General features: G+C 40.8%; 1 protein-coding gene across 1 annotated transcript in view; it reads left to right on the top strand.

Moving 5' to 3' along the window:
- The window catches only part of LOC112109869 (endophilin-B1), a 91,774-nt gene that overhangs the window by 69,090 nt on the left and 1,889 nt on the right, over nucleotides 1-20,795 (top strand). The window contains exons 5-9 of the mRNA XM_026655772.2: nucleotides 2,201-2,334; nucleotides 2,778-2,870; nucleotides 11,900-11,989; nucleotides 12,571-12,671; nucleotides 17,182-17,413. Of these exons, the coding sequence (XP_026511557.1) occupies nucleotides 2,201-2,334; nucleotides 2,778-2,870; nucleotides 11,900-11,989; nucleotides 12,571-12,671; nucleotides 17,182-17,413 (650 nt within the window). The remainder of the gene's footprint in view (nucleotides 1-2,200; nucleotides 2,335-2,777; nucleotides 2,871-11,899; nucleotides 11,990-12,570; nucleotides 12,672-17,181; nucleotides 17,414-20,795) is intronic.

Here is a 20,795-nt window from a genome sequence, read left to right as displayed (position 1 = left end):
TTTTTTTTTTTTTTTTTTTTTAAACTACTGTATATACTTGTTCATAAGCCAGATTTTTTTAGTAAAAAAGGGAAGCACCAGAGAAGGGAGTCGGCTTATGAACGGGTATAGAAAGGGAGAGGTGGGACACAGCCCCTCCCAACAGAGGGAGCAAGGAGAGGCAGCAGAGCCAGAAGGGAAGAGGCGGGGCCAGAGTCTCTCCGCTTCTGGCCACGCTGCTCTTCTCTTCTCCCCCACCTCTCCCCCCAGCCTCCGAAGCAGCTGCAGCTCTGGGGTTGGCAGGCTGCTGTCGTGCCGCTCGGCCCCACCCTCCAGAGCAGGCTGCAGCCAGGTCAGAGACATCCTCCCCTGGCCCTCCCCAGATAAGGTGGGAAGGGATGGGATGGGGAGAGCGTGGGGGGTCCCAGGCTAGGAGTGGGGTCATGTGGGGGTCCCAGGCTAGGGGTGGGGTCATGTGGGGGGTGGTCTCAGGGGTTACTCCCCTGACTCCCAGCTTCTTCACCCCGCCCCCCCCCCCCAAAATTTCCCCACCAGTTGCTGTCCCGGCCCGTCAGGGTTAGCAGCTGGCGCACCAGGACACTTTGTTTACTTAGGTTCACCTCCGTGCCTGCGGATGCTCAAGGTAAACAAATCATCTCGGCCCACCAGCGGCTTATCCTGATGGCCCGGGAGCCAAAGTTTGCTGACCCCTGAATTTCCATTTTTACTTATCCATCTTGGGGGGGGGGGGGGGGGTCGGCCGGCTTATAAATGAACCGGCTTATGATCAAGTATATACGGTACTTTCTACAAGGGATTATTAGAGTTATAGTAGACTTATTCATGGATACCTTTCTCTTACTCCCTCAAAATCCTACTCCTCTATAATGGCATCTCTGGCATTTCCCAGGAAAATTTTAGAGACTGGGTCTTAACATGAAGTCCAGTTCTCATGTTCTCTTAAACCTACCCATCAGTTTAATATAGGTAACAGTTAAAATTAACCAACCATTAATGTGTAGGTATATTGTTGTCAAAATACACATTACAAAGCCTGATAGTTTTCATTTCAGAACACAAGGCAGCTCCGCAAGTAAATAAAAAAAACTTGTTTTGTGAGATGAATTTCCACAAGGAATTTAATCAAAGATCTTTGCATCTAGAAGTAACAGGATTTTCTGTTAAAGTAGAAGATAACCTACTCTTTTTGTTGGAAGCATCCAAGTATAGATTTTCACAGAAAGTGTATGGGTATAACTTTAGTAGTGGCAACCTTTACAATCAGAGAAGCGACAAGACACTTGAAAACATCATTGGCTTGCTGTCCAAGTATTAACCAGGCCTGAAACTTGCTCGTCTTTATTTAAAACAAGCTAAATGAAACTCAGCTTATTCAGACCAATATGTGTGTAACTTCTTATAAGTATACAGCCATTGCAACTTGTTTAATTCATTCTAGGATGCAAAAATAAACGTTACACTATTAGCTTGCAATGACACCATTTGAATGATGCTTAATATGTTGAGCAAGGATGAATTTTGGTAGGAAATTGGTATTGATCAGCACTTGCACTGAAAAGTTCCATATCTCAAGGGCATACAAAACAAACTTTGAATGATAAGGTCCCCAGTCCGTTTCCTCTTTTAATTCAATAAAAATTCCAAGAACAGTGAAATGTGTGATCATTGGCAGCATCCGATCATGGTGTCTATCTGAAGTTGTTTTCATAACACTGTTTTTCAGAATCAAATTTACTAACATTTTGTATTAAAGTACAAATCCTACCTGTGTCTTCAAAAGTAGACTTTCAGAGTTTACATTAAATGCAAAAAACATTCTCAACAGTTAACATTTTTCTATTTAGCAAAAACCTCAGATGGGTGATTCAAACTGTCAAAAGGGGGAAATTGCTTCTGGATTAATACTAACAATTGGAACTTTCATTAGCAAATGCGAAATGGAATTGCCATAGGTAGTACCACTACCACAATGCTGTAACTATTCAGATAGATTAAGATCTAACACTGAATGTTCGTTCCTTCAGAACTTCCAGTTAGTGACTCTCATTAAAACAGCCTTGGTTCTAACTTTTTCTTTAAAAGCTATTTGTTTAGCATTTGGTAATTCTTCAAAATGTTGGCCTAAACTCTTGTGCTTGTAGAAATTTGCATAACCACCTACAGGGATCACTGTTTAACAACCATCTCTTCTCCTTTACAGGAAATGCACTAATTAAATGTGGAGAAACACAAAAGCGAATTGGAACAGCAGATAGAGAACTAATTCAAACATCTGCTATAAACTTCCTCACTCCTCTAAGAAATTTTATAGAAGGAGATTATAAAACAATTACTGTAAGTTGACAAATGTATTGTAAACACTTGTAAATAGTTCTAAATATAAACATTTAAGTAAAGAGATAGATAAATCACATGGAATTTTCTTTAAACTCCCAATAAGGAAAAAGCAGTCGAGACTTGACTTGACTTTTGTCTTAAGGTAATGCCTGTCATGTTTTTAGAGAGGAGAGAAGGGTGCGGGGGGAAGGTCTGGTTCAAGAAAATTTTCTTGAATCTGCCACTTTTTAGTAAGTGTCCTAACTTGGATAGGAGTTAAAATAATGATCTGGATCTAATTCTGCATCTAATTATGCCTGCGGTTTCAGTTTTAGGAGGCAGCTTGTATGCAGTATGTTACAAATATCACTCACTTATTACTGTAGATTATCTTTATGTAGTACAAGCCCACAATTTATTTCATGATCCTTTTAAACTAACTGATTTTCCTAAACTTCCAGAAAGAACGCAAACTATTGCAAAATAAAAGACTAGATCTGGATGCAGCAAAAACCAGACTGAAGAAGGCAAAAGTTGCAGAAGCTAGAGCTGCAGTAAGTAGAATAATCTTTTTCTTTAAAAAAACAAGAAGTTCACTATAACTCTCCCCATTTGGGTCTCAAATGTAGACAGTTCTGGCCCTATGCAAATTGTAATTACTTATACTAGAAGCCAGACATTAATATTATTACTTCAGCAAATATTTCTATGTCAAACTGAATAAGAAATGCCTAGGTGGAATCTAAGAGAAAATGGCACATTGCTTACTTTGTGTTGGGTTTCTTGACTTCTTTAAATTTAATACTATTTTTAAATGTAGGCATAGCAAATTTTTATGCTGCTCCTCTTCTATCCTACATGAACCTTTGTCATAATGACAATTCTTGGGCCCTAATAAGTCACATGGTTTGTGTTAACTTCTAATCACTAATACTTCAAAATGTGGAGGAACTTTTTCACATAGTAATTTTTAAGGTGAGGTGTGCCAAACATTAAGTAAGAATTGCTCTTTTTGTTTGTTTGTTTACTAGACGTGTGGGAGCATAAGTAGAACAGTTGGGAGTCTTCTGAAGACTTAACCTTGCCCTATGCTAAATTACTTTTGCTTCAATATTCTTGTCTTTTTCTTTGGAATGGCTTGTCACACATTTTACATAATTTCAGGGAATTTATCACATCTTTATACCTTTTTACATATCAACAGCTCCAAGTTCTGTTACCTTAGATATTAGTTTGCAAGGTCCAGTATAGCAGATAACCATTTTACCCAACATAAAAATCCCAGGAACAACCATTTCCAAAACATTTAAGTGGCCTCACTAATCTTAGTTTTCTCTCAAGTTATGTTGTGATTTGCTTACATGCATTATTAGATTTTTGTTAGTTGGGGGAGGGAATTAATCTGCTGACTTTATTCAGAGGAACAAATTACTTGCTGATCATTACTACAGGACTAGTAATAAGAAAAATACTTGTCCTGTAAATATTTATCTGTCAGTGTTTCAATGGTGGTAGAGCATGAGACTACCTACCTCTCAGGGTACATCTACATTGCAAATTAAGGTGTAATACCCATATTAGCTTTAATTTAGCTAGCATGGGTAACAATAGCAGTGAAGATGTGGTGCACAGACCCTGGTGTGGGCTAGCAACCAGAATACATACCCACTCCCACTGGGAGGTGTGCTTAAACTGGGGCAGCTAGTCTGCACTGAAGCTCATGCCATCACGTCTTCCGTGCTAAAGCTAGTACAGGTATGCCTACCTGCGTTTTATAAAGTACACCTCAATTTGTGATGTAATTAAAAGTACATCTACATTACCATCTTGCTTGTCTATACTTCAATCCCAAACCCCTTTAGTAGTTGATAACTCAAACTAACAACATTTTAATGCTTTTCTGCCTCTTGAACCCTGGGTTTCAAGCTTCCAGAGGGTATACTCAAAAGGGCCTATAAAGCCTTGCCTTGCAGTTGGTAGTGAATGTTCAGAGTAGAAGCCAGAAGATCAAGAGGGGGTGAAGAAGTGTGGAGGGATTGGTTCAGGTTGCCATGGATCATTCTTGATTTCTAAAGGAGGTTTGCCTGGCTTGCTAGCTGTAGTGAATGTCTGAGTCAGTAGCACACACTTTCATTGAGGGTTTTAACGCTCGTCTTTGTGATAGCCTCGGGTCTTGTTTCAAATGTTTTCTCTGTTCTATAAAAGAAAATGAAACAAATGCAGATGGAGTAACATGTAACTCTAATCTCTTCATAAGTCATGCGCCATTATGTTCAATAGCTAAATGAAGTAGTCCAGAGCAGTATTTAAAATGGCTGAATAAAACTACTTGAACTAAACCAGCAACTGTTTGGATTTCTAGGTATGCTTCACCACTTGCTCAGTTCAATCTTGCAGTGTTTAACTATTCTGTGTTCTGTAACATATTGTTCACCTGCAGTAATAACAGTGTAACCTGGTTTTGTCTCTGTCTATGCACTAAAGCAACTAAACACGTCTCAGCCTGAAGAAAATAACATTATGGTAAATGTCTCTTACATGCTCAACTTGCTGCATGTAAAATGGCTAAAGGTTTGTTGGCCTCCTGTGTTCATACATACTTTTACAAAGTGTTTCCTCTTGCTATCCAACTCTAGTGGCCTTAATTGTCATATCAAGTATTTGGAATGGAGAACTGAATCAATATTCCAATTTCTTGGAGTCCTTACTTTAATAATACAAAAAAAGTACTAGATAAATGACTCATGGCTCTATATTGTTAAATTGTCCCTGTCAGACTGCATCCAATAATCTAAAGTGTGCAATACTATAGCCTTGTTTCCACAACTTTATTGATGTCAGAAAGCTTAATGTACCAATTTAAAAAAAAATTACTATTGAAAAATTAAATGCAATTGTGGGAAAACAACTGAAATGCATTATTTGACTTTCCCCATAGTATTTTGTACAGGACCATTTCAGGGGAACTGCACCCCACACTGCTTTACGGTGTCCTTAAGGGCACCCCAAACCAGTCAAAAGCATTACAGAGAACGTCATAAAATAATGTCATAAACACAAGTTAAATTTACCAGGGATTACCCATCATCCGGTGGGTCTGTACATGTGTTGGTTCAGAGTTTCATCCACAGTCAGTGCAGGTTGACCTTTCATGCAGTTTTTTGTGGGGTAAGGGATGTTTGTTTGCTCACCTCTTAAACCCGGTCCAAGCCAGTATATATAATTGTCTAAGTGTCATATTTCTATGGATTTGCATTAATTACCTCCTAATGATTCCAGCTTTCACAGTAAACCCACCCAATGAGCCAGGAACAAACACACACATACATATATAGATAGATTATAACCATTTATGAGCAACCTATCTATGTGCCCATAGCATTTGATTAGACTCAAGATGTTGTTTGAATTATTGTATTAATAAATAATCTCAACATCATAATCTTTGTAGTTTCCATGCTATCAGGGTCTCATATCTATCACAGTTGGAATAAACTGTGGATCTAAATATTTTAGGGACTCTTTCTTGTCTCTGATATCAAACTAATTGTACAAACAATTGAAACTATGAATATTGCAATATGATTATTGGGCTAATTTAGAAATAACAATTGTAAGATACTTGTTGCAAAGATTTGCTGATTCTTTCTCAGCCTGGAAAATATTTACACACTGTTTTTAGACCAGAGTGTTAGCACACTAGTCAAAATTACTTCTGTAGAACATGCACAATATTTTATGATGGTTCCTCAATCTGGTGTTGTCCTTGGTCTGTACAGCACCTGGTACAATATGGCATTGATTTTCAATGTGGCCTGTAATACAAATAAACACTGAAGTGTTAAAGGTTCCATAGTTGATGGACAGTGAATCGTTAAACCAAAGAATCTTACCTGTAGTTATAAAACTAATGAAGTCTTGGGTCATAATTGCATATTTTAACCACAACTTTGACAGTGTCAGAATTGCTTTCCAAAAAACTTCTAATTTCAACATAATAAACTAAAGGAAAGCTGCATTGTGAGGAAGACTCCTGTTGTAGCTGTATTAAGTTATTATTGAGATGTCACAATAGAATTTTTAATCAATTGTTTCAGTTCACTGAAATTTATCCAATTTATTGCAAGTCCTTGTGGAGGCAGCAACCAATAATGGAATTAAGATGGCAAGAGAAATCGCTTCTCTCAATTTGTTTTATATTTAACATAGTTTTGTCTAGAAGGCTCTTGTGAAGGGTGAGCATATCTTTCAGTTGATCAATATTTCAAACTTACGACCCTTAAAGTATCCATAACTAAATTAAAAATCATTAATTTATTTATAACTTCCAATAAGTAATTTAGGCTGTCCAGTTTGTATCCATTTTCCAAGTAGTTACGTATTTTACATTGTAAGAGCTTCATGTTTTACGGACAAGTATCCCATTTTACAGAATTTGTTTTTTATCACTTTTGCTCTATAGAGTATCCACTTAAGTTTTTTTTATAATAGCTCCATAGCATCACATAATGTATGTAATATAGTGCTATAGGTATGCAGTTTAAGCTGGAATTCTTTATTGTGTTTAAAGAATGCATTACATTTTCTTGACTGAACATAGTTCATAGCAAAGGCCTTCATATGGGTGCAGTGAGTCACAGTTGTCCACTCTTTACATCTTCGGGCGAGGGGGAAGGGGGTATTATTAAAGAACACACAAGTATGGCTTTACTATGTTAAAACCACTCTGCTATTCTAAATGTCTGTCTTAACTCTTAATGCTGACAAGATTTGGGCAGAGGAAGTGACAAAAGTAAGTAAACAGTTCAGAAACTGCAGCATTATGAAACAATTACTTGTTTGGTACAGTGAAATAAAGAGTGTTCCATGTTCTTGTACACCTCTACCCCGATATAACACAACCTGATATAACGCGGTAAAGCAGTGCTCCGTGGGGGGGCGCTGCGCACTCCGGCGGATCAAAGCAAGTTCAATATAACGGGGTTTCACCTATAACGCGGTAAGATTTTATTTTTGGCTCCCAAGGACAGCGTTCTATCGGGATAGAGGTGTAGTTAATACATTGCTGGCAGTTATTCTGCTGTATTGCATCAACTATTTAGCCCTTTACAGAGAATTTCAGATTCCAGTAGTGAAGTGAGGTTAGGGTGACCAGATGAGAGGAAGAAAATATCGGAACACCTGGGGGGTGGGGGGTCACCGGCAGAGCGCCAAAAAAAAAAAAGTGGACTGCCGCCGGGGGAGCAAAAAAAAAAAGAAAAAAAAATGGAGTACCGCGAAATATCCAAACATCAGGACGGTCCCGATTTTATCGGGACATCTGGTCACCCTAAGTGATGTACATCGTGCTTAGGAATAAACTTGGAATTTGAAGAAATACTGTTTCTGGGTAACTACTGCCACCATGTGACATTCTTGTGACAAAATATAATATGAAAAGACTGTAAGCCTGCAAGTAACAAGACAGTAGGGCTTCTCTTACAAAGGTTAATTTCTTAGGACAGTATCTTATTGCAAACAAATCACAGTAATAAATTTCTTTGTAGATTGTGTGTTTTTTTTTTTTTTGTTTTTTTTTTTTTTCCTGAAGGATTGTGTGGTAGTTCTCTGAACTGCCAATTAAGAAACAGACATTCAACTGTTGGCCTCCTAGTACTCAAATGGGGAACTGATACTGTGGAAGTAGCAAGCTCATCTGAAGGAGGATGAAAAAAGGAGAAGCAGTGCTAGCCTTAGCACTCTTGGGTTGGCCTGCAAAACAACTAATTGCCTGCAAATGTAATGGAATGCAAGACACAAACCATAGGTTGGCAAGATGATACTTTGAGACTTCACTTGACTTACTAGAGGCTTCTGTGTGCCTTCTGTTGGATTTTAGCACACATACAGTGCTTTCATAAACACTATCAAACTGGTTCCCCTTTCTTTCCATATGGCAAAACCAGGGGTATGTCTACACTACCCGCCGGATCGGCGGGCAGCGATCGATCCAGCAGGGATCGATTTATCGTGTCTAGTCTAGACGCGATAAATTGACCCCTGAGCCCTCTCCCGTCAACTCCTGTACTCCAGCACCGCGAGAGGTGCAGGGGGAGCAGCAGCAGTCAACTCACCACAGTGAAGACACCACAGTAAGTCGATCTAAGTACGTCGACTTCAGCTACATTTTTCACGTCGCTGAAGTTGCATAACTTAGATCGATATCCCACCCCCCCAGTGTAGACCAGGGCTAAGAAGAAAAGTCTTAAGGAGTCTGAGAGCTGGGAGTAAAACATCAGAGCTCGTTGCCAAATCATGCTGTTCCATACTATTGAGCTATTCTGTGACGAGGTTACACAGACTGCCACAAGCAGCTCTCTGGGGGAAGCTGGAGAATAGTCATGGTGCAGTTGGCAGCAGCCTGAATGGCATTCCATCACCCAACTAGCAGAGAAGTGGTCTAGAGAGCTGTCTCGTATCCCAAAAGCCAATTCTGGGGGACTGAGTTATGTGCATCTAAGGAAAAATCCAGTGGCAACTTTTCAACGCTAGCTATTGGCTTATTTGTTTTCAAATCTTAACGAAGAGAGGCTAGACACTCTGAATTTCTTAGTACTTTTATAAAGTACCTCTCTGTTGCTGTAAGTGCTGTAGAGTTTAAAAAATGAAAAAGTAATAAAACCAAAGACCACCCAGTCAAATCCTCCAACCTATAGCTCATGCCTCCTTCCGAAGGCCCAGAAACTGATGTAAATGCATTGAGGTTGATCTGCCTTCCCCTTTATTGAAAGCCCAGGGAGAGAGGGGAGTCTGATTCATAAACTAATCTCTGAATCAAACCATAACTTCTGTTTGAAATAGCTTATCACTAGAAATATATCTCCAGTGTTGCTTTTAAGACTCTAGGTGATGAAGAATCACTTAACCACTAGAACAACTAATCTTATGGATGTAATTGCCTTCACTGTTGAAATAAAGCACAGATTTTGTTTTTTGTTTTTTGTTTTTGTTTTTGTTTGAATTGGTCTAGCTTTAGTTATGCCTGCTTCTGCTAGCTTAGTCTATCAAATCTTTCCCATATAGGTAGGCACGTGTAGATGATGATTGTCACCCCTTAACTTTCTCTTGAGTGAACTTAAATAGACTGCGCTTCTTTAGTCTCTTACTGCAAGGCATGATTTCCAGACCTTGAATTAGTCTTGCAGCTCTTCTGCACCCTTTCCAATTAACTTTCTTTTTGAAGTGTTGTCTGAACTGGACGCAATATACTCCGGGTCAACTGGTTATCTGTCAATAAGCTTTTCAGCCCAGAAGCCTTACAAATCCATGGTCTGAACTGAGGTGGAGAGCAGGTATCGCGTCAAGGGCCCTTCATGGCAAGACAGTGACAGTCATCTGCTACTTCCTATTAAAACAGGAGGTTTCACTGACTGTGGTTGCAGTTGTACACTGAGGGCAGGGTAGCCTAGATTTACATTTCAAGGCTCTTTCCTTAACTCTTCTCAGAGGTGATAAGGTTACAAGTTGCATGAGCTCAGAATGTCAGTTGTGCATGTATACCAGTTTTATCCCAGTGATATAAATCGGTATACCATAATGCTACACTTCAATCAGCAGCAGTGAAAAAGGGGACGAGGCAATGCATGGGAAGATGAAGAAACTAGAGATCTTGGAGCATGCCATCGCAACCTCCAGTTCAAGTAATGCTCTGCATATAGCAATTAAGCTTGAGCAGTGATGCTTCCAAAGGCCCTTCTGTCTGGTGAACTAATTCAGTGTGCGCCTGTTTAACACACAGTTGTATAACTTCTTTTGTCATTATGAACTTGATAAGGGAAGGAATCTGCTTTATTTTCTCTATCATTAAAGTGGATAATTTGCCCTCTACACTGTTTCATTAAAGTATCAGCCTTGTTACAACTTCATATCTGCATGTGTTTAAAAACAATCCCCTGAAATGTACTGCAATTTGAAGTACCAAAAAAGATTTACTTTTGTAAAACTCAAGACCATTAGCTTCCCAATGGATGGGAAAACTAGTTGTGTGGAGTGCAAAAGCAGGAAGTTCAACTCTTCCTTTTTTTCGTTTTTCAACCTTCTCACCTCTCCCCTGCAAAACAACAAACACCAAAACAAAACACACACAAACCCTCCTATTTTCCTTCCTGTTCTTACACAGCTCTTTCCGAATGGCCAGCCATGAGTTCATTGTGCTGGTGAAGTCCTGACTTCTGAAGCAATGCGTGTCAACGCTTCAGGCATAAAAATTTATAGTACATGTCTCTGCTGTTTTCTCTGAAAGTACGACTGCTTTTCTGGGGGGGAGAGGGAGGAGTAAGCTAGCTTGTCCTGAAAGACTTCTGACAGAACAAGTTCTAATGGACCCATGCTGTCCATTTGGGACACTCTGCACAAAGTTTGGAAAGTTAATATGAATTAACTTGTGTGCTAAATTATAGGTCATCTCACTACTAAATACCAACTGTATACTTCGTTCTCCACAGCTTCTTCACTGTCTTTTAAGCAATTTCAAAAGTGGCTGTAAAAACTTAACCCAGAAATATTTTAGTTCCATAATTCTTCTGTGCATATTCCTTTGAATGAGTCCCTTCTGTGTTCCCATGGAACTATTCATAGTAGGATGAGCAGAAATATAGTCTCAGGTAAAATGACATGCAAGAAAAAAAGTTGTGCCACTTCAATAGGTCTTGTAAATTCATTTCCCTTATTGTAAGAGTAGTTAACTGCTGCACCTCAGACAAAGACAGACTTCTGCCTGCTGAATTATCCCATACAGAAACCAGACACTAAATGGTCAAATTTAAAAGCACTGAGAGAGGAATCTAGATACCAGGACTGCATACTTCCCATCGGAGACCTCAGAACAGTGAATCTTGGATACTGCAACTCTGATTATATAGTCATGTGCAATTTGGGTGGCATTGGTTGCTCAGAACAGTGTGGAATTCAGAATGACTTGCTCTTGTGTTAAATGAGACCCTCTAATGTTACTAGATCATTTTAGACTTGTTCTAAAATTGCTAAGAACTGTAGGCTAACTAGCAGCATTAGAGTAATCCATAAATTTGAAAGAGTTGTAAAAATAAATATTAATGTTATATTTGAAGTTCTGCTGTTGGTGGCCTAATTCATTTTCTAGTGTAGCAGAGAAGTTAAAACATCAGACTGGGACTAAATCTAAATTTCATTTTCTCCTTAGAGATCTTAATTTTGAGGCACCCATTGATCTTCCTATGCAGATCTATCAGACATAAAGCTTGGTGACTAATAAAACATTGTTAATTTTTTGGCAAAAAGGCTCATATATGGCTATTTGAAACTGTCTGAAAACACTAAATAGCTGTAATCTATTCAGTATTGTAGAGCATGAAAACAAAATTGGGCCCTAATCCTGCAAACACCTAAACATATGCTTTACTGCATGCATGTGAATGGTCCCATTGAAGTCCATGGAACCACTTAGATGCATAAAGTTAAGCACCTGTCTGTAGGATCAAGGCCTTCACGTAGGAACTGTAACGGTGTTAGTAAGCAGTGTTTTAAGCTGTGTTGTACAAACTTCTAATAAGTTTATACTCTTCAGTCTGAACAGGAAGTACGAATAACTCAGAGTGAATTTGACCGTCAAGCAGAGATTACCAGACTGCTGCTGGAAGGCATCAGCAGTACACATGTGAGTATCTAAATTGAAGAAAATGAATAAAATTGAGACTCTCTAAAATAACTACAGGAAGTTGCTTGGAAATACTTTTAAAATGCTAATTTTTCCTTAACACCTTACAATGTGTTACACAATACATACCCATTTGAATCTCAACTTCTAAGCTGTAGTTACTATCCAGCTAACTTAACTCTGGTCTCCCCAGGGCCCTAGTAAGAAGACCCTTTGGGCACCTTTCTTCTAAGCTTCTGAGATCCCCACCAGACCCACCCTGTGTTGAGGCTACAAATTACAAAATTACTGTATACTACAGTAACTCTTCAATTGGGCAGAGAATTAAGAATGGTGGGCATCATGCAAGCATCATATCTCTCAGGCCCGAAAATATTGTGTCTATAGCACTAACATCCCAATTACTTTTTGAGTCTGGGTCATGAATTTGTTGTCCCCCATCCATCTCCTCTTCTCCCTTCCCCCTCCCCCCCCCCAAATTCAGGGTTGCCACTGATGCTAAGCTACCAAGCCAGCCTTTTTAATGCAAGTATAGTATTCTTCATATGCACTAAAAACTTGAACTCTTCACTATATTATAGGCACATCATCTTCGCTGTCTGACTGATTTTGTTGAAGCTCAGATGACCTATTATGCACAATGTTACCAATATATGTTGGACCTCCAGAAACAACTTGGAAGGTAATAAAATTGCAAAAGCGTTTTTTATAGTTACAGCTTTGTGTAAGGACTTGTTTGAGGTAGGAAAACTTGCACTGTTGTAACTACATTAATATAGTTATAGTTCTGCAAACCTCTGATGCACATGTGCTGCACTGGTGCAAAACAGGGTTACAACAATGTAGTTACACCCATGGAGCAAAAAATCCCAAACCTGTAGATAGAGCCAATGCTGTGAAGCATAAAGTGAGACGGAGACTTTGCGGAGTCTATAATGAGGGATGGGGAGCACGTATGACCACTTCTAGTAGAGATCTAGAGGATTCCTAGCAGAATACTTCTAATTATTCTACTGTGTTGGTGGTGATCCATTCTAGCAAACAGCTGTCAAATGCAGTGGAGGCCATTGTACTACTTGTAGATCCATTAGCAAGTTAAATGTTGACATGCAAGACCTTAAACTGATTTGAGAACACAGGCGTGTTCTCCAAAGTTAGAGCAGGTTACCAGTAAAGCAAATTACTATGGGGAGAAATACATTTCATAATATGAGACGGTTGGTGGGGAAATTAATGGTAGCAACTGAGTAGGTAAACTACTTGCCTAGTGTCTGGATAGCTTAAGCTTTTTTTTAAAAGCAAGTGAAAGAAACCATCTATTGCCTAAATTCTAAAATGCTTTAAAGAATTGTATGCTGATACATTTGTATTCTATACAGATTGTATTCTACACATTTCATACAGCTCCCTATTTCAAACCCTTTGTCCCAATCAGAATTTTTCTGAAACTATGGTGTATGCCAGACCACTTTATTCAACGGAGAGCAAGCTTTCTGGAATCAGTGTCCACATGGGGGTTTATTCCAAAATAGCTATTCCCAAATAATTATCCAGGAATAGCTATTTTGGTATATTTCAAGGTGTAGACAAGCCCTAATTGGATAATTTCCCTGGATAGTTTCTCTTTTGCAGCCACTTGTAAATGGCAAGCTGCTTTAACTAGAACTCTAGCAGACCTGATGAAACACATTCTAACACATACTCAGTGGCTGGACTCTTTCTTTTTGTGATGGTGGTAACTGAATTTTACCATTAACTTGCCTTCTCAAAACAAACTTAGAAATAACTGGCATTTGAAACTAGTATGTTTAAAATTTGATGCTGTATTATAATTTGCACTAACTCATTTACAAGTTTTGTTATGTTGTATGGGGGCTGCTAAAACGACAAGCCCAAAACATACATACAGTAGAATCTCAGAGTTATGAACTGACTGGTCAACCACACATCTCATTTGGAATTGAAAGTATGCAATCAGGCAGCAGCAGCAGACACAAAAAAGCAAATACAGTACAGTACTGTGTTAAATGTAAACTATTTTTTTTTTAAGTGAAAGTTAAAGATTTGACAAGGTAAGGAAACTTTCTGTGCTTGTTTCATTTAAATTAAGATGGTTAAAAGCAGCATTTTTCTTCTGCATAGTAAAGTTTCAAAACTGTTTTAAGTCAATGTACAGTTGTAAACTTTTGAAAGAACAACCATAATGTGTTGTTCAGAGTTTCGAACAGCCTACATTCCCGAGGTATTCATAACTCTGAGGTTCTACTATGAGGCTTTCTATTTCTCTATATAGATAAGGAATGCATAAACTTTGCCTTAATGAGAGGGAGAGTGTAGTAGCTATAGCAGGAAAAAGCTAATACACCTGTGTCTTTTCTTGACTTGTCACTTAAGCCCTGTGCCTCATTTCTTCCACTTAAAAAGTGCTTGTGCTAGCTATGAACAAGTTAAGAGGTTTAATATCTGTAAAACACATTGAGAGCCTCCATGAAAGATGGTACACTAGTATAAATTAAGTAACTTGTATACAACACATACCGCAGAATCAAAAGTTGAAGAGAAGCTACATGAGAATAAGGGCAGATTTTTGGATCACTTAAATTTTTATGATGAGTCAAATAAAGTGTTTTTGGAAGACTGTTCTGAGTAACAGCAAATGGCAAGAGTACAGACTTCAAGAACTAGGTTGATAATCTATAGAAAGCAAATAGGACTTGCTTGAAGCATAATAGTTTTAACCTAAAGAAGATTGTTCCTCTTAACTAATTTTCTTTGCCTAGGCATGTACGGTGCTTTTATTTTAGCATGCTCATACAAACTGCCAATGTTCATGGAAATATGTCAATCTGGTCTTGAAACTTGGCTTTAACCCTATCTCCATAATCTTGCTGATGCTCAGTCTATGGGCTGGAAAGTCTCACAAACTGCCATATGAAACTTGCATCTACTACTCCAAGGGGGATTCTGTGGGACTGTGTGCCCACAGAAAACAGCCCCCCTCTGCAGAATTCCTGTGCTTCCCTGCAGAAAATGGCAGTGAAGCAAAGGGATGCCACCGAGAAGGGGGAATGGACTACTATGGGTGCAGATTTTTGGGGCTGAATGCTGCTTCCTGGGTCCTAGTGTCAGTTGTGATACCCTTCTGTGTGCTAGGAGCCTTCCTGTTTTCTGTGCAACAATGAATGCCCATGGTGGGGCTGGGTAAGGGGAGGGTGGGGGAAATGAGGTGAAGAAGCAGTGGGGAAGGAAGAGGGGATGGACTAGGGCAGGGGGAAAGGAATGTGGGAGTGAAGGGAAGGAGATGGAGAAGAAAAGGGGGTAGGGGAATCACAGGGGGAAACGGGAGCCTGGCATGCGGCATCCCCTCAGCAGCAGCTGGGACTCCCCCCGTTAAGCAGGCCCATTGAACCCTCATCCTAACAAGTCCTTCCCCCTACACTTGGACCCCTCTGAGCCCCCTACACCTGGACTCCCACCCCACTGAGCCCCAACTAGCTGCACCTGGACATTGAGCCCCATTTCCCCTCACCCAAACCCCCCTGCTGATCCCCAACCACCTTCACCTGGATCCCCTGCAGAGTCCCTTTGCTCCTTCAACCAGACCCCCCCCCCCCGAGCCCCTGTACATCCAGATCTCCCACTGAGTCACCCGCACCCAGATTGTCCCACACAGAAACCTCTCACCCCACACCTGGATCCCTCCGCACTAAGCCCTCCACACTTGGATCCTGTTGGGCTAAACCTGCCCACCCACACCTGATGCACCTGGTGCAGAGCGGCAGGGCCCCGGGGTGTTTCTGAGGCAGGCCTAGCCTTTGCACTGTGTTAGGGTCAGGTGCAGCCTCACTGCTGAGTCCCAGTAACAGGGGAGGTGGGGGCTTCAGGGTGATCTCTCACCTCAGTGCAGCCAGTGGTCTGTGCTCCTCACTACCATGCTGGAGCCACATTTATTTATTGACAAATAAAATTTGCAGAATTTTTAATTTTTTGGCACAGAATTCCCTCAGGAGTAATCTACTTAGCTTAAAACTATAGTGGTGATTAAACCAATTCCTGTCCTTCCTGCCATATATCTTGGACAAGGAAGTCTCCACTGTATTAGTCATGGAGCGTGACAGGACAGTTTCTTGAGTTCCACTTTTCACACTGGATAGGGCCCTAAATTTGTAAATAGATGGGGCATAGCTGCTGATTGCTCAGAGTAGGAGGATGAAGAGGATATGTAGACCACTGGCCTTGTGTACTAGCTGACTGACCACTGGTGCTGTCAGATATAGGCAACAGCCAGACTTTCTGCAGAAGCAGGCTGCCAAGCAAGGAGGGCAGACATCCTAGCTTAGTTTTCTGTCTTGATTGAGGAGATGAAATTATGTTCTTGTTAGGGTATGTCGTTACTCTGGGGTTTGCAGCCAGTATATGCAAGTTCCAACTTGGATTGTGAGATGCTCAGGGTAAGACTCCAGCTCTTAATTGTGTTTGAAATCCCATGAATGCTATTCAGTGGTAAAATAAAGTAGGCAGGGTAAGGGTGAAGTCTCTTCCCCATATCAGGAGTGTGAAAGGGGTAGCACCAGTGGGGTTTCCAGCCTGTGTAGGAGGGCTGATGGGAGAAACTGGAGATCTGCAGCAAGATGATGTCTGAGCTAGAGTGGCCAGAACACTTTGTATATAGACGGTATGGGATGGTGGTTAGATGGAGGGTATGTGAGGGTGTGGGGCAGAGTGAAATGGAGTTTGCACAACAATGGCTTCCGTGGGCGGGGGGTGTGTGTGCAGGGAGTGTGTGTTTTAATGGGCAATATATTCTCTTGTCAGGGGAATCGCCTGAGTTGTAAGTATTCTATTCCTATTCATGTTCGATAGCTGGATGTTTTATTTGTGAAACTGATAAAACCTGTCATTCATTAATAATGCTTAGTAGCTAGCTCTGTCAGCTAGAATGGTTCTGCTGGTGAAATCCATGAATCAAAGGTGATTCCCATTTGGGGTGTTGACAAATGCAACTGGCATGAAGAGAACTACACTTCAGACTTCAAGGAAGGTAATAAGCTTTGCTGTCACAACGTGTAGTGCCTGTTACACAGTTGGTAGGAAAGGTCACAGGGTCATATAATTGAAACTCTTACTATAGTGATGAAGGCTTTCTTCCCTGTGTGTTGAAATAATTCAGTGGTCATCTTGTTTTTCCACAGCTTTCCATCTACCTTCCGCTCTAACAATAATCAGTCTTCCTCGACCCCAGTGCCAAGTGTTTCTGCTTCCTCAGTCTTGGCTTCTGCCTCTGCTTCGTTGCCTTCAGTAAGCAATTCAGTAGTTACTTCAGGCTTCAGTGAACTGAAAGCATCAAGTGGCAGCAGGAAAGCCAGAGTTCTCTATGATTATGATGCTGCAAACAGCAGTGAACTATCACTTCTTGCAGATGAGGTAAGAGGCTTTTTCTATTGTAATTTAAAACCAGTATACTCATGACTAACAAGTTTAAATGTCTTAAATACTATTTTAGGAAACTTATGTGTTCAACATAGAAATAGTGACTTAAGTATTCTGGAGTGGAGGCTAGAAACCTCTCTGTGTAACCTAATGCAGTAGCTCTCAACCTTTCCAGACTACTGTACCCTCTCAGGAGTCTGATTTGTCTTGCATATCTCAGGTTTCACCTCACTTAAAATCTACTTGCTTACAAAATCAGACACACAAATATAAAAGTGTCACAGTACACGATTACTGAAAAATGCTTATTGTCTCATTTTTACCATACAATTATAAAATAAATCAATTGAAATGAAAGTACAATATTTATATTCCCATGTACAGTATATAGAGCAGTATAAACAAGTCATTGTGTGTATGAAATTTTAGTTTGTACTGACTTCACTAGTGCTTTTTCTGTAGCCTGTTGTAAAACTAGGCAAATATCTAGATGTACATATGTACCCCTGGTTGAGAACCACTGACCTAATGTATCAGAATTTCACTGCCACCGTTTGCGAGTCACTGACGTGCCCAGTACTTGCTTATCCTAATGTCATAAAATGGGGATAACTTCTGTGAGGCAGGCACAGTAAGTGTTATCTTATGAGTTAAGCTGTTGGGGTTCAATTCTGCCACCCCTTTTCATGTTATATAGTACCTCCCTCCATTAGAACCCATTGATGTTACCATTGTAATGACTGAATCGTTAAATTCTGCTTAGGTTACACTCGGGGATGAGTGCACAGAAACTTGATTTCAACAGAGAACTTGAAAGGAAGTGGCACAATTGGGGTTTTATTTGACACTAAAATCTATTAGAAAGTGCTGAAAGTGCTAATTAGCATTATAGACTGGGAAAATAATACAGCAGGGCACAGATTATCCAACAACTTCTTGGAAGGCATTGGAGACCACTTTTTATTACAGAAAGTGGAGAATGGAACTAGGGGAGAGGCTATTATGGATTCGATTCTGACAAACGGAGTAATTAATTGAGAATCTGAAGGTGGAAGACCACTTGGGTGAAAGTGATCATGATACTAGGGAACAGGAAGAGGGGGGGGGGTAAGGGGGGGGGGAACAGCAGAATAAAGACAATGGACTTTATCAAACTCAGAGAATTGGTAGGTAAAATTCAAAGGGAAACAAGTCTGCGGGGAGGCACAGTTTAAGAGAGTTGGCAGTTTTTTAAAAATATATTAACGGCATGAGCGCAAACGATATCAATGCGTAGGAAAGATAGGAAATATGGTAATAGGCCATCCTGGCTTAACCAATTAATCTTCAATGACCTGGAACTCAAAAAAAGAGTCATATAAATAGTGGAAACTAGGTCAAATTACAAAGGATGAATACAAAAAAACCACAAGCATGTAGGGACAAAGTTAGGCCAAGGCACAAAATGAGATTAAACTAATTAGGGATATAAAGGGTAACAAGAAAGCATTTTACAAATACATATGAATCAAGAGGAAGATCAGGGACAAGGTAGGCCCATTATTCAGTGAGGAGGGAAAGACAATAACAGAAAACGCAGCAATGTCTGAAGTACTAAATGCTTTTTTATTTATTTTTTTCACCAAAAAAGTTAACACTCATCAGACAAACATAAAGAGCATCAATGTAAATGGGATAGGATCTCAGGTTAAATAGGAAATGAACAAGTTAAGAATTACTTTGGTCTGGTCTACAGTATGGACCTATATCAGTATAACTACATCACTCAGGTATGAAAAATCCACCCCCCCGAGCAATGTAGTTATACTGATGTAACCTCCCGTGTAGACAGCACTATGTCGGCAGGAGAGCTGCTCTCGGGGAAGTGGACTAACTATGCTGATGGGAGAGCTCTCTCCCATTGGCTTAGTGACTTCATTAAAGTGCTAGAGCAGTGTAGTAGGGTTGCTGTAGCTGCGCCGATGCAGCATTTTAAGTGTAGACGTGCCATTAGACAAGTTAAAAGTCTTCAAGTCAGCAGGGCCTGATGAAATACAACCTAGAATACTTAAGGAACTAGCTGAAGAGATCTCTGAGCCATTAGCTATTATCTTTGAGAACTTGTGAAGGATGGGAGAGATCCAGAGGACTGGATAAGGGCAAATATAGTACCTATGTATTAAAAGGGGAATAAGGACAACCCAGGGAATTGCAGACCTGTTAGTTTAACTTCAGTACACAGAAAGATAATGGAGCAAATAATCAAACAATTTGCAAGCACCTATAATAAAATAAGGTAAGTAACAGTCAACATGGATTTGTCAAGAACAAATCATGTCAAATCAATCTAATATCTTCCTTTGACAGGGTAATAAACCTTGTGAATAGGGGGAGATGGTAGATGTCATATCTACTTTAGTAAAGCTTTTGATACTGTCTCACATAATCATCTCCTAAGCTAGAGAAATATAACCTACATGAAACTGCTATAACAGGGGTGGGCAAACTTTTTGGCCTGAGGGTCACAGCTGGGTGGGGAAATTGTATGCAGGGCCATGAATATAGGGCTGGGGCAGGAGGTTGGGGTGTCGGAGGGGATGCGGTGTGCAGGAAGGGGCTCAGGGCAAGGGGTTGGGGTGCAGGAAGGGGCTCAGGGCAGGGGCTTGGGGTGCAGGGTGCAGGAGGGATGCAGGGTGTGGACTCCAGCCCGGCACCGCTTACCTCGAGCGGCTCCCGGGTGGCAGCAGTGCTAAGGCAGGCTCCCTGCCTGCCCTGGCCCCGCGCCGCTCCCAGAAGTGGCCAGCATATTTGGCAGTGGCTCCTGGGGGTGGGGTGGAGCAGGCGGCTCTGCTGTGCGCTGCCCTCGCCTGTGGGCATGACCCCCGAAGCTCCCATTGGACGCAGTTTCCCAGCACAAAGCCCTCTGCCCGCCTTTCCCTCTTTCCCCCCCCCTCCCCTCCCGGGGCCACAGGGACATGGTGCCGGCCGCTTCTGGGAGTGGCACGGGGCCAGGGCAGGCAGGGGGCCTGCCTTATCCCTACTGTGCCACGGGGCTGGCAATCCCACGGGACAGATTGAAAGCCCTGATGGGCGAGATCCAGCCTGCAGGCCGTAGTTTGCCCTCCTCTGTGTTATAAGTAGGTGCACAACTGGCTGGAAAACCATACTCAGAGTAGTTATCAATGGCTCACAGTCGAGCTGGAAGGGCATATCTAGAGGGGTCCCTCAGGGATCTGTTTTGGGTCCAGTTCTGTTGAATATCTTCATAAATTATTTGGATAATGACAGAGAGCGTACACTTATAAATTTGAAGCAGAGAGGGGTTGCAAGCACCTTGGATGACCAGATTAGAATTCAAAATGATCTGGACAAACTGGAGGAATAGTCTGAAGTAAAT

Source organism: Terrapene carolina, unplaced genomic scaffold (genome assembly GCF_002925995.2).
Source record: "Terrapene carolina triunguis isolate 2854851 unplaced genomic scaffold, T_m_triunguis-2.0 Scaffold211, whole genome shotgun sequence".
NCBI classification, from domain to species: Eukaryota; Metazoa; Chordata; order Testudines; family Emydidae; genus Terrapene; species Terrapene triunguis.
Note: the sequence above shows the minus strand (reverse complement) of the source record. Positions and strands in the feature narration are given on the sequence as shown.